We start from the raw sequence: 13,689 nt of genomic DNA, 5'->3' as shown, positions 1-13,689 counted from the left end.
AAATTACGTCGATACTTCTAGATGTCTAGAGTATAGGACCGGTTCGTCTAATCTACATGTGTACCGTCTTTATTGATGACAAGGTCATCCAGTTCGGATGCTAGAGTATAGGCCGGTTTCGTCTAATCTACATGTGACCGTCTTTATGATGACAAGGCATCCAGTTTCGGGATGCTAGAGTATAGGCCGGTTTCGTCTAATCTACATGTGACCGTCTTTATGATGACAAGGCATCCAGTTTCGGGATGCTAGAGTATAGGCCGGTTTCGTCTAATCTACATGTGACCGTCTTTATGATGGCAAGGCATCCAGTTTTGGCTGAGAAAATTAATCAGTTTTAAAGTAGAATAACCATACGATTGCGTTCATCTAGAATCGACAGATAGCGACCATCTGCTTATGTTCTGAATGATGGTATCTTTGACCAAATGTACCACTGGTTTTGAAGCGTTGTTACTTTCTCTTAAGGACACTTGTAGCAGATTTGCGACATCCTGCATGATTTATTGACTTTCATTCCTTCCATAGATCTCCATATGAGAGGAGAGTTGATATGTTTTCTTAGAGTTCTAGTAATGGTTCAAAAACTATCTAAATATGTGACTCACTTCAGTGTGACGACTGTAGCAAAACATTATTAACAGAATATACTGAATGACCAATTACAGAGGATCGTTGCGACAACATTCCTGGCTTCTTCCGATGTATTTATTTGCAAGTCCCGTTCATAACACGTTGAACTATGCTGTTTTTTATTCGTTATATAATTTCATGTACAAATGAAAAGACCTTTGGTTCACAAGCAATCAATGTTTTTTGGAATTAAAGACAAATTCATAAAGAGTAAGTAATAACAAAGTAAAAAGTTCTTTAAACTTTTGCTAAGATACAAACAGTTATAAGTACCAACGATTCATGTTTATACGAGTAAAATTTGCATATAAGTATTTATAGTAATCTTCACAGAACGCCCCGATGTCATTAACGTAATAAAACGTGCAACATTAGAACTAATGTACCGAACTTAGATCTTTATAGGTGAATCTTTGATTTTATTAAAAATTGAGTTTGGGACATTGGTACGCCAAATTTACATGAAATTGAAATTCAATCTAAACTTTACGAAAACTACATTAGAAAAAAGTCGCAGCCTAAGTAATAGAACCTTTCTATTATCTGTCAACTTCTGAAACACGTATCATAAATAACATATCTACTATAGAGATTAAGGTTCTGAACTTATGAAACCTTTAATAAACATGAAATGTAAGCTGCTAAAGACTAAAATAATAGCTACAAAGTCTACGGAAATCTTATTAAGCACGACATCAAGTTGCTAGAGAATAAAGTAACGATATCAACTTCACGATCTAATCAAATATCAGCTTGTTATTTCATGTTTAATACGATTTCCGTAAAGTTTATACCCGTTACTTTAGTATTTGGCAACTTATTATTTGTCGTATTTGATTAAATCGTAAAGTTTATATCTGTTACTTTAGTATTTGGCAACTTATTATTTGTCGTATTTGATTAAATCGTAAAGTTTATATCTGTTACTTTAGTATTTGGCAACTTATTATTTGTCGTATTTGATTAAATCGTAAAGTTTATATCTGTTACTTTAGTATTTGGCAACTTATTATTTGTCGTATTTGATTAAATCGTAAAGTTTATATCTGTTACTTTACCAGTTTGAACCTTATTAAAAAGCAATTGTTCATTTCGTACAAAAATCCTTGTAGAAACAACATTTCAGTTTACGAAAGACTGAAACACAGATTATACTTAATTAAACTCCTATTCAGAGCATAATATTGACTTCATGTAACTGAAACTCGAAACCCTCATCTCGTAAACAACAAATCAGATACAACATATAAACTTATTGAGATTGAAATAGATGTTCTGGAAGTACTAAGACAGCATCAATATAAATTTGATAAAAATTGATAGGAGACATAAATCCCAATAACAAACCTAGAACATGAAGCTGGGTGGTATAAGTGTCCTCTCCAGCACTGTTGGACACCACACAGGTATAGTTCCCAGCATACTCCTCGCGAACTGCTTCGATGACCAACATAGACGAGAAGACGTCTAGTCTCCGGATGGTTAGCTGACTTGTGTCTCTGAGAGCAACTCTGTCTTTGAGCCACTGGAATGTTAAAGGTGGCGATCCTTGGCTTGCCGAGCACGTGAGTTGGTAACGCTGACCGCGGTGAAGCCGAACATCTTCTAAAAATGGCGTGACTTCAGGAATTACTGAAAGAAATGTTCTAATTTAATTTCGTGATCATGTTATTTGTTTTAAAGGACTAGTACTGAGTTTGGTGACTATTTTTTTGGTATATTTTGAAAATGTTTTCGTTTCTCCTAGTTCTATCGACTCTCTTTGTAAATTTTTAATAATCTAAATAGAACGAAGATGCAATATTTGACACCTTTAGTCTTCGAATCTAATTGTTCTAATGAAATATAAAGATCTAGTTATTTAAGTTTTTGAATTGTATTGAAGGTATGAACAACTGTGGTCTACGATTAAAACCATTTTAGCGTTGTTATTGAAATTTTATATTTATAGAAAGATTGATTCGATTATATTTTTAACAAACGTATCTGAGGAACAGACAGCTATGCAAAACTATAAGATTTTTCTATTTACCATAAAAAAGTGAAGAAATATCAAATACATTTGCTCTGATATTTTATACGAAAAGACAAGTATAATTATGTTATATTAAGTCTGATTTTTTTTTTTAGAATTTGAATATATAATTGCGTTCAACTGGACTACTGAAATACAGAAGTAACGAAAACTGTTTTGCAATTCCGAAATTAATCAAAGAAATGTCACACGTGCCGTTATTTTAAATTTATTGTTCCTGATTAAAATAGGTTTTGTTTGTTTTGAATTTCGCGCAAAGCTACACGAGGGCTATCTGCGCTAGCCGTCCCTAATTTAGCAGTGTAAGACAAGAGGGAAGGCAGCTAGTCATCACCACCCACCGCCAACTCTTGGGCTACTCTTTTACCAACGAATAGTTGGATTGACCGTAACATTGTAACGCCCCCACGCCTGAACGGGCGAGCATGTTTGGTGTGACGGGGATTCGAACCCGCGACCCGTAGATTGCAAGTCGAGCGCCCTAACCACCTGGCCATGCATTATAATAGGTCTTTACGTGATATAGTTCTTACCCCCTCAATGTCGAAAACAGTTAGTAGAGTTTAAATGGTGTTAGAATAACATACACTTATTTGTTTTGATTGAAAATCTAGGCCTAAGAATCAACTGTAGTCATTTTTTTATTTGAATCGTATTGAATATCAAAAACTATTTTGATTAATGGTTTGCAGTTCCATATAATACGTATCTGTGCTTCTGCTTTTCTTTTACAACAGTTTTTGACAGGTTTATTGTCATCTTATGCAAGAGACACTTTGAACGGATGGAAACACTTTAACACTTGTTCTTTTTCCTCTTATTATGTTTATCCTTTCGGTAAGAAATAAAAACGTATAATGTCAGCAGAAAAGAATGAAAAGCCTTAAAATGGTATTAATATTATTATTTTGAAAACTAAAAAAAACGTAATTCTGAAGTAATATTAAGCAAAGTATATCATATAACTGAAGTTGAGCTATTTTAAATGATAGTTCTAAATGTATTATCATATAATCTGAAACTACAACAACGAAATAAAAAATGGAACTACTTGTAAAATAAATACAAATGATTTTTTTTTCTATTAGATAAACAAATTCACATATTTATTCAATGTGTATCATAATTCATACGAATTGCATTAATCGCTATGTCAAATACGACGAACACTGTCTAAAGTACAAGTATGTTCTGGTTTTAGCGCAAAGCTTCACAATGGACCGTGCTTACTACGGGAAATCGAACCCCAAATTTTAGAGTTGCGTCCTCAAGTTTACCGCTGAACGTGATACAGAAGCTTTCAAATTACGATGTTATTGGTGATCTTAGGGACAATTAACAAGTTAACATTCAAATTATACAAATTAATGAAATCATTAAATTATTTGTTGATATGATTTGTGAAAGGAACGTTCTCCAAAGGATCAGCGTAGGATTCAGGACTCATAACGTTCAAATCCGAGGCTCGATTTCCCGCGGTAGTTAGAACATGATAGCTAATTTTGTTAGACAAACAAAATTAAAATAGCGATATGACAAAAAAATCTTAACTATGGGTCCATTCTTTAAACGTAAGATACAGCCGTATGTTCTCAATCTTAACTATGGGTCCATTATTTAAACGTAAGATACAGCCATATGTTCTCAATCTTAACTATGGGTCTATTATTTAAACGAAAGATACAGCCGTATGTTCTCAATCTTAACTATGGGTCCATTATTTAAACGTAAGATACAGCCATATGTTCTCAATCTTAACTATGGGTCCATTATTTAAACGGAAGATACAGCCATATGTTCTCAATCTTAACTATGGGTCCATTATTTAAACGGAAGATACAGAGTTACGTTCATATTTCGTATTTTATGCGCTGTAACAGTGACAATAAATTCGCACTATTTGGTCAGACAAGAGTAGCCCGAAGAGTTGGAGGTGGGTAATGTTGACCAGCTTCTTTCTCAGACATCTATCAGTTTTAGATTATAGATGGATATGTTCAGATAGCCCTTTGTGTAGCTTTGTGCGAAAATTCCGAAGTTCTTCCCGTGTTATCACTGAACAAGTCTGTTTGTAGGAATATTGTCAGTTTTTAAAATCTAGGTGTAATTATAGAATTGCTTATGATACTTTTTGGGGTTTAATCTTTCAAAACAAATTTACACCTTTCTAAACACACTTGTTAAATTTTAAGCTACTTTCAAAAATCCAGATTATCGTTTCTAGTTACTTTAGTGTATAACTTTAGTAATCGATAGTTGATTGTGTAGAGTTACAACCATTGTTTTCTGAACAGTATGTACATCTCCATAGTCCGTTCAAGTGATTCTCAGGGTTAATCGTGGGTAAAAGCTCATCAGAAGAGTCATATTACTTACGTAAATGAAACAAGTACAAAGCTAAACTTGCAGAGATAACCATTCACTGTTTATCGTTAACATATAAATCACACTTGTTCTTGAACAAAGGGGAATTAATTCGAAAGAAAATTTTGTTCCATATATACGGATAATCATAGTTTGAAGGTAAATAAATAAATTATAAATAAACTTTTATATTTTTATTATGAGCTTATAGCACGTCTTAAAGTTAAGAATATTATTCGAATCATAGGGTCCTGACGTGGTCTATTGGTTAGTTTGCTTGAGTCGTGATTTCAAGGGTTCATAGTTCGCGGTCAGGTACTGCAAAAACGCGCTATGCACTTTGGGGCCATGGGTACGCTATAAGAGTGACAGTCAAAGCCCACTATTCGATCAGTCAAAGGTAGCCCTAGATTTGACGCTGGATGCTGTTGACTAGTTGGTTTCCCTTTAGTTTATTAATGGAAACTGGGGACAGCTATGTAGAAATAGCCTTTTGTGTAGATTTTTGCGAAAATTCTGAAACCAACCAACCGTAAGACCTTGCGGATTGTGCTTGTACTGTTTTCTAATAAGGATAATTACGTTTAAAATCAGTTAACATTCAGTATTAAACCTAATTCTATACCGAATTTATAACGATGTATTATATTAAAAGTATGTTACTGACTATTGTGAAGCGTCGATTTTAAGATAAAGACTGACCTGGTGAGACAGACATTGTCTGTATTTGGTTAGAACAATGAAAATTGGTATACGACTAGAAAGCTTATATCAAAATTAACTACTTATAAAAAGTAAATATCAACAACATATAAAAAAAAACTTAGAGTCTATTTATAAACTGACCTAAAAACGTATATAAAAAAATGGGTTTTATCTAATAACTTGCTCTATACAAAAACAAGTATCATTAACAAATTTAGTTATTTTATTGTGGATTCTTCTAAGGACCTAGGCTCTAAGATTTCCCCAAAAGTATCTCAGAGATATTTCTATTAAACTTTATTATAAGAAAAACTTTCTTAAATTACAGCGCACTTAATTTGAACACATTAATATCGCTAAATAACTATTTTATTAAAATGTTACAGAAAAAATTACCTCTAACTCCAGATAATTATAAAATAACTTTTTATTTGAACCAGACATTTAAAGCAGAATAAAAAGAGTCAACAGATCCAAGTAAATTTGCTGCTTTTATAATCAGTGCTCACTAAACACAAAGATTGCGGAAGTCCGACTCCTGGAGGTCTACAGAAATACAACTACAACATCGAAATAAAACGATGATTAATTATCTGGAGTATAAAGGGTCGGTTTTCTCTAACGTTTTAATAAAAGTGTGTAAATCCTTCCAGCGTGTACTACAGATTTTGAAAGACAACTTAATAACTATTGCTCTAAATAGTTTAAAGCTTATTCTTCAGTTACAGAATTCTTAGATTAAGGCTCTCAGTATAAATTTTGTGATAACCAGGAAATTAGACTGAACACATATTGACTTCAAAATTAAAGATTATAGTAGAGTAAGAGAATCCCCATAGAAACGAAACAATAGAATTATGCCCCAATATATAAATCAGAGTTTGTAGTGCATACTAGATGGATTTAGACATTTTGGCAACAGAATTAGAAAAAATAGCCTTTACTCTCCAGATAATAATAAATGAAACTTTTTATTTCAGCAAACGTTTCGCCATTGCAGTTTCATCAGGGCTAATAGTACAATAACTATACGGTGGATTCGGTCGACTGATGGAAGGATTTTATTGTTTTCGAGAATCTGTAATACACACTAGAGGAATTTAGACATTTTGGTAATAAATTTAGAAGAAAAAATTACTAGCCCGGATGAAGCCGAAATGCGAAACACTGGCTGAAATAAAAAGCTTTTTATTCTTACCTTGAGAACAAACGTTTTTTTTTCTAATTACATAAGTCAAACTAAAATATTATTGTGATTTGATTGAATAACATGAAAATCTAGAGCTTACAGTTACATTTCAAGAAGCTAATAAACAAACGTTTTAGATATTTGTACGGCAAATAAATAAATATCGTTAAATCAAAATGGCAACTCAAAAATACTGTTATTTTTAAGACAAACTTCATAACTTGCATATTTCCTCGGCTGCAAGCAAAGGTTTTTAGGATCCACCGCCAGAGGGCTAAAATAAAGACTCGCAGAACATAACAAGCTCAGAATGATCAACACCTGTAATATTGTATGGATACGTACATATCAGTGAAAAAATTCAAACTTACTGTAGAAGACCAGAATGGTCGTTATTTCAGGATTTTGGAAACATTAGCTATTAAACTAAGAAACCTGAATTAAATAATTCAGAAACGACTTTTACGATAAGATTATCAGTGTACTTTTGAAAGGATTGTCATGGCGAATAGTGTTAATCTAATTTGAATATATCATAACCTTTGGAAAGGTTTTTCATGGTTGCCTATGATGGTAAAAATAATGTGTTTAGGATATTTATGAAAATAGGCCTAATAATTGAACCGAAAATAATGAATTGGTTTAATATAGCAGATTGTCACTCCTGAGACATGCAGTCTACAGATACAAGTAAGTTTACTGCTTTTATAGTCAATGCTCACTAAACACAAAGATTGCGGAAGTCCGACTAATGGATGTCTACAGAAATACAACTACAAGACGGAAAGAAAACGATGATTAATTATCTTATTTAACCCATGAGGTAACCAGAAAAACAACAACATATACTACTTGTAAAAGAGGTATTAAACACTATCTGAACTGGGAATCATTTTCACTAATATACCTATATAATATCTTCGAACTGATTATACAGAATTGAGATTGTTAAAGAGTAAGACGAAATTATGACTTAAGCCTAGTACATAATTTTAGATGAAACCATAAAAACGTTAATGATTGGTAGAGAAAGTTCTACAGCAGAAAAGAAACACAAACAAACTGAAGGCGCTTGGAACGTTAGAAGTTTCATGGTAGTCAGTTTGAATTGAGGCAAAACGAAGTTTTAGAAATACTCCTACTGTGTAGTGATAAAATTAAACGATTTAAAGCACAAGTAAAGGATTTTCAAACTAAGGGTTTGTATACTAGATTTATTATGGTAGGCAAGCTATGTTTGTATAAAACTTATTCTCTCTAACCAACGAACGACAGAAGATACGGGTTACGCAACAATATCTTTTAGATCTGGTCGTAAAGTAACTATGCCCTTTTACTTCGTTTCTGGTCGTCCTGAAAATTGCGATAAGGCCGAGTAAATCATCACACATGAGAGAATACCACTGACATCGTTCATCAGTTTGATTGTTAGAATCTAAAGATAATCAGTGATAACATGGTAAGATGGTATGCATATTGATTTTGGAAAGCGTGGGTTCCGGCGTAGTGATACGTTGTTCGTCGTACATAAACGAGCTATATGCGGATCTTTTCGTTAAAGAAGGAGATATAAAATGGGAAAGAGCCAATTCATTATGCCACCTCAAGTAAGATTATTCGAGAAAGTTGTTGTTTTAGCGCAAAGTTACACAGTGGGCTGTCTGCACTCCGTCGTTCGCGGGGAATCAACCCCCGGATTCTAGCGTTGTAACTCCGTAAATTTGTCGCTGACCCACCGGGAAACTATTAAATAATGCATCCTAAGTGAGAAAAGAAAAACATAATCCTGAAGAATAAAAAGAATAATATGGAATTGGTGTAACAAGTTCAAATATGATTATTATTCACTACGTAGCACTTTTTTGCCTTTTATAGGACAGCAGAGTAAGGAAACTAACACAATTGGTTTACAGATAAGTTTAGAACTGCAGTAGATAATGTGAAGAAATTATATGGGTGAGTAAATATTCCTCAAAGGAAGGTCTTTCGGAATATCTCACGTGAGAACATAAAAATGGTTACTAGAACATGAACTTTTGTAACAGCTGTCTGATTAGATAATTAGAGAATACATGACCCGTAAAAAAATTGTTTTTGTGTAAAGAGTTTTTGTAAAGAAGTATTTAGTTAATGTTTAGGCTTAATTTCCAATGGGATATGAGTTTTATGTTTGTCTATTGTACTTTGAATTAGGCAGCAAGGATAAGAATAGGCCTAGTTGGATTAGCAACAGTTTATTAAACAGATTATCCGGGAATAAATTAACTACTTTTAACCCCCCCCCCCCCAGTGGTCTGCGGACTTATAACGCTAGAATCCGGGTTTCTATACCCGTGGTGAGCAGAGCACAGATGACCAACTGGGTAGCTTTGTGCTTAATTACAAACAAACAATAGTTTTGTAAAATTTAGGAAGTGCTGTGATAGTAGCTGTAAAATATTTAATTTATTTGGATAAATCACTGAAGACGATTTCTAGCCAATTCTGAAAATCATGTGTCGCTTCCAAAATAATCTAGATAAACGCCTGTTAAATAAAAGCATGAAAAATAAACAAAAAGAAGTCTGCTGGTACATTTGTAAAGTTATTACCACAGTGAAGGCCATGATGAAGAAGTTACCTTACTTACAGTATATAAAGGGCAAGGAATGCATTACAACACATAATTATAACTATACATAACTATAACAACAGATAATTATAACTATACATAACTATAACGACAGATAATTATAACTATACATAACTATAACAACAGATAATTATAACTATACATAACTATAACAACAGATAATTATAACTATACATAACTATAACAACAGATAATTATAACTATACATAACTATAACAACACATAATTATAACTATACATAACTATAACAACACATAATTATAACTATACATAACTATAACAACACATAATTATAACTATACATAACTATAACAACACATAATTATAATATACATAACTATAACAACAGATAATTATAACTATACATAACTATAACAACAGATAATTATAACTATACATAACTATAACAACACATAATTATAACTATACATAACTATAACAACACATAATTATAACTATACATAACTATAACAACACATAATTATAACTATACATAACTATAACAACACATAATTATAACTATACATAACTATAACAACACATAATTATAACTATACATTTCCAGGTAAGAAAACATTTTGTCACCAGTTAATAAAATCATTAACAGCTAAATTAACATTTTTTTCATTAAAAAACAAAATATGTCTATTGTAATCATTGTTAGCAGCCTATTAGATCACTTAAGTAACAGTCGATAGCACACCAGCCTTTCCAACCAGAAGACCCAGGATCAAAACGCGGCCTCTTCCACCGGAATGTATGATACAATCTAATTATCAACTTGTATAAAAGGCAGTTAATAATTAAAGTTAAATTAATAGTACATATTACTAACAATGACACGATTGATATTCTATCATCACAACCATACGGCCAAGTATTTATAATATTTCTACATGAACAATGATAACAAGCATACTTCATTCAAAATGCGTAATCTTAAAATTCAACCGTCAGTTTTAAAAATTTAAGGTTTATAATTGCGACACATACCTATCTTAACAATGAAGAATTGTTGTAGCTTTTCAGACATAACAGAAGTTAATCATTATAGTTATAATTTGATATTGTCATACATAATAACCCTATGTCAACAGATGATATTGAATCACTGGTCATGATAACTCTAGATTACGAGACGTAATAACTCTCTATCACCAATTACGACAAGCTTAAAACTTAAGTCATGAAAGTTCTACATCATCAGTAATAAATTAAAGGTTATAATAATTTTGCATACTTGTACGCCACCAGTTATGATAAGCCTACTTTAGAGTCATGATATATCTATATCATCAAATGACAATAAGAACAGTTATGATAATTCTGCTTCATCAGTCATGACAAACATTTATCAAGACTCGAGATACTTTACATTTAGAGTTATGATATGTCTATATCATCAACCATAATATGATAGTAACAACAGTTATGATAATTCTGATTCATCGGTCATAACAAACATGTATCACGATTCAAGATGCTTTACATTTAGAGTTATGATATTTCTATATCGTCAATCATAGTAAAACAAACACAACAGTTATGATAATTCTGCATCACCAGTCATTGAAAACATGTATAACCGGTCATGATAATCTTACATTTCGATTTATGAAAATTTTGCCTACATTTCTTGGTACTTCGACAGTTCAGCCACGATAAGACTACCACCAGACATAATAATTTTATTCGTTTGTCTTTTAGATTTCAAACATATAGTCATGATAATGTATATATAATCAGTCATGATATGTCAGCAAAAATAATGTTATAATCATTATAAAAGCATAAACTCATTTATAGGAAGAAAATGTATAATAACTAAATATGATAATTCTAAAATAACAGTAATAGTAATTCCACATCACCAGTCATGCTAAATCTGCATTACTAATCACAATTAACTACAAAGGTTGTCACGATACACGTGTAATATATTCTCCAACAGGAAAAGCCTAACTCATTATTTAATGTAATTCCCCATTATCAGCCTTGACAAATCCATAACAACCAGTCACGAGAATCTTAAATCGCCAGAATTCTAAGTTACTAGTTAGGCCAAAAGTAAAAGTAATTAATTCACCACCCGTGTTAACATCTCCAGAAAAGAATTATGAATGTATATCAACAGTCAAGGCCAATTTAAATAAGGACTCATAACAAGCCTGCATAACTGTTCCTTGTCCTTATAGATCACCAATCATCATAAGCCTATATTATAATAATTAATGTTAATAAGCTCGCATCTCCAATCATTTTAAACCTGGAACACCAGCCAACAGATATTTGAATCTTTATCCATCCTGCGTGATCAGTTATGATTAGCAATACTTCGACATCACCATTCACATATTACCATTCTTAACAAACCTAAGTCAGTCACAATGTGTCTTCACCACCAACGAAAATATTTGGACATCCATAGCAGAAGTAAACCACCATTCACAGCATGTTAACTCTGTATAAAAACACTCAGTTTGTAAAAGAGACAAGCATAAACTAAACATCTCGTTATTTTGACAGGACTAAAACCATACTACCTAGGATGAAAAACCGTTAAAATTAAGATTAAACCCATTCATCTAAGACTAAATTCATACCGTCTAGGTCTAGAGTTATACAACATAGGATTAAACTTAAAGCCATATCACTTAGAACTAGAGTTATATCACCTAGAATAAAAAGTCATACCACTTAGGATTAGTTATAATGCATAGTATAAAAGACATAGCACTTAGGACTAGAGTTATACCATCTAAGATTAAAACCATAGCACTTAAGACTACAGTTATAACACATTGTATAAAAGCCATAGCACTTAGGACTAGAGTTATAACACATAGTATAAAAAGCAATACCATTTACTTAGGACTAGTTACACCACCCAGTAAAGTCACATCGCCTATAGACTGTGATCGCATCGCTTTAATTCTATGTTCAAACAAGTAAAATATTTCGCTTATATACTGTTTCCCACCCTAGTTTCACTTTTAAATATAAACGTCGATGAAGAAAAATAAAGGTTGATGTATGGAGTAAAGGACCGATGTAAAGATACACCACTATGGTGTAATATACCTTGGCAAGAGACAACGGGAAGTAGCCAGATCCAAAGGCATAGAGGTCGTCTTATCCGTTGTTTGTCGTTACTAATAGTAATACTAGCCATCATCAGCCGTTCAAAGAACACGCTACGCACTTACAAAAGGTTGTAACCTTTTCCTCGAGAATGATGACGTTCGCTCCAGTAGTGCATCTTCTTTAATTCCAAGTTTCAGTAAAAGAGAAAAGGAAGACAGCATATACGATGGATAACAAAACAGTTTTGTGTGATTCTGCTGTAGGTGCCATTTCGTAATATCTCTGTTCTATCAAAGAACTTTCGGGCGGGGTTATTGATCGACATAATACAGCGACATCTATAAGCATTTTATCCCTCCTTCACCTTGGGAAAATATTGTTTGATTTTTAGCTAACAACGTTTCTCGATACCTTCACATTAACAACTAATAGTAGAGAACTGTTTTAATACGTAAACTCAAAAGACATTAACACAGTGTCTACTGTACTGATACTCGTCAAGACGTATCCATTCTATTCGTACACATAAACTGGAACGGTTTTATTTCCTCACAGATGACATTTGATCGGATGTTTGCATGAAATGAGCCACTTTGAAAAAATAGAATAAATAAGTTCATGAAATATGATTGTCAACCAATAACTAATTAGGATTTTTCGGAATACGGAAAAGCTAAAAATATTAGAAAATGCATTATCTCTCCTTTCAGTGTTAATCTATGGACATTTCAAAAATGTAAGTTGTATCATACAAGCGTAAAAGCAAAACCATAGTTCAATCATCTTCTACGTTCTAACCGAGAGTATGAGGTAAACAGATTATGTATGTAACGCCCTCTATAACTTTAAAAAATTAGTTAGTTAATTTAAACATTCTAGCAGTGATACGCTTAGTAGGTTTTGATGACTGTTCATGTATTTTTATATAATGTATTTTTAAACGATATCGAATAATTACATGTCGTGTCACTATAACTTTTAATTCATAGTCGGAAATAATGTGAAACAAGAATACCTGCATCACGGAATTAAGAAATAAAACGGTAA

At 32.4% G+C, this 13,689-nt stretch overlaps 1 protein-coding gene across 1 annotated transcript in view; it reads right to left on the bottom strand.

Annotated features, from left to right (window-relative positions):
• Positions 1-12,960, bottom strand: part of LOC111087509 (Down syndrome cell adhesion molecule-like protein Dscam2) — a 39,194-nt gene extending 26,234 nt beyond the window's left edge. The window contains exons 1-2 of the mRNA XM_022394363.1: positions 12,640-12,960; positions 1,981-2,265 (exon numbers count right to left, since the gene is read on the bottom strand). Of these exons, the coding sequence (XP_022250071.1) occupies positions 1,981-2,265; positions 12,640-12,733 (379 nt within the window). The 5' untranslated portion in view covers positions 12,734-12,960. The remainder of the gene's footprint in view (positions 1-1,980; positions 2,266-12,639) is intronic.
• Between the last annotated feature and the right edge of the window lie 729 nt (positions 12,961-13,689).

The sequence above is a fragment of the Limulus polyphemus genome, unplaced genomic scaffold, assembly GCF_000517525.1.
Source record: "Limulus polyphemus unplaced genomic scaffold, Limulus_polyphemus-2.1.2 Scaffold2239, whole genome shotgun sequence".
NCBI lineage: Eukaryota > Metazoa > Arthropoda > Merostomata > Xiphosura > Limulidae > Limulus > Limulus polyphemus.
This window is presented reverse-complemented; position numbering and strand designations above follow the sequence as displayed.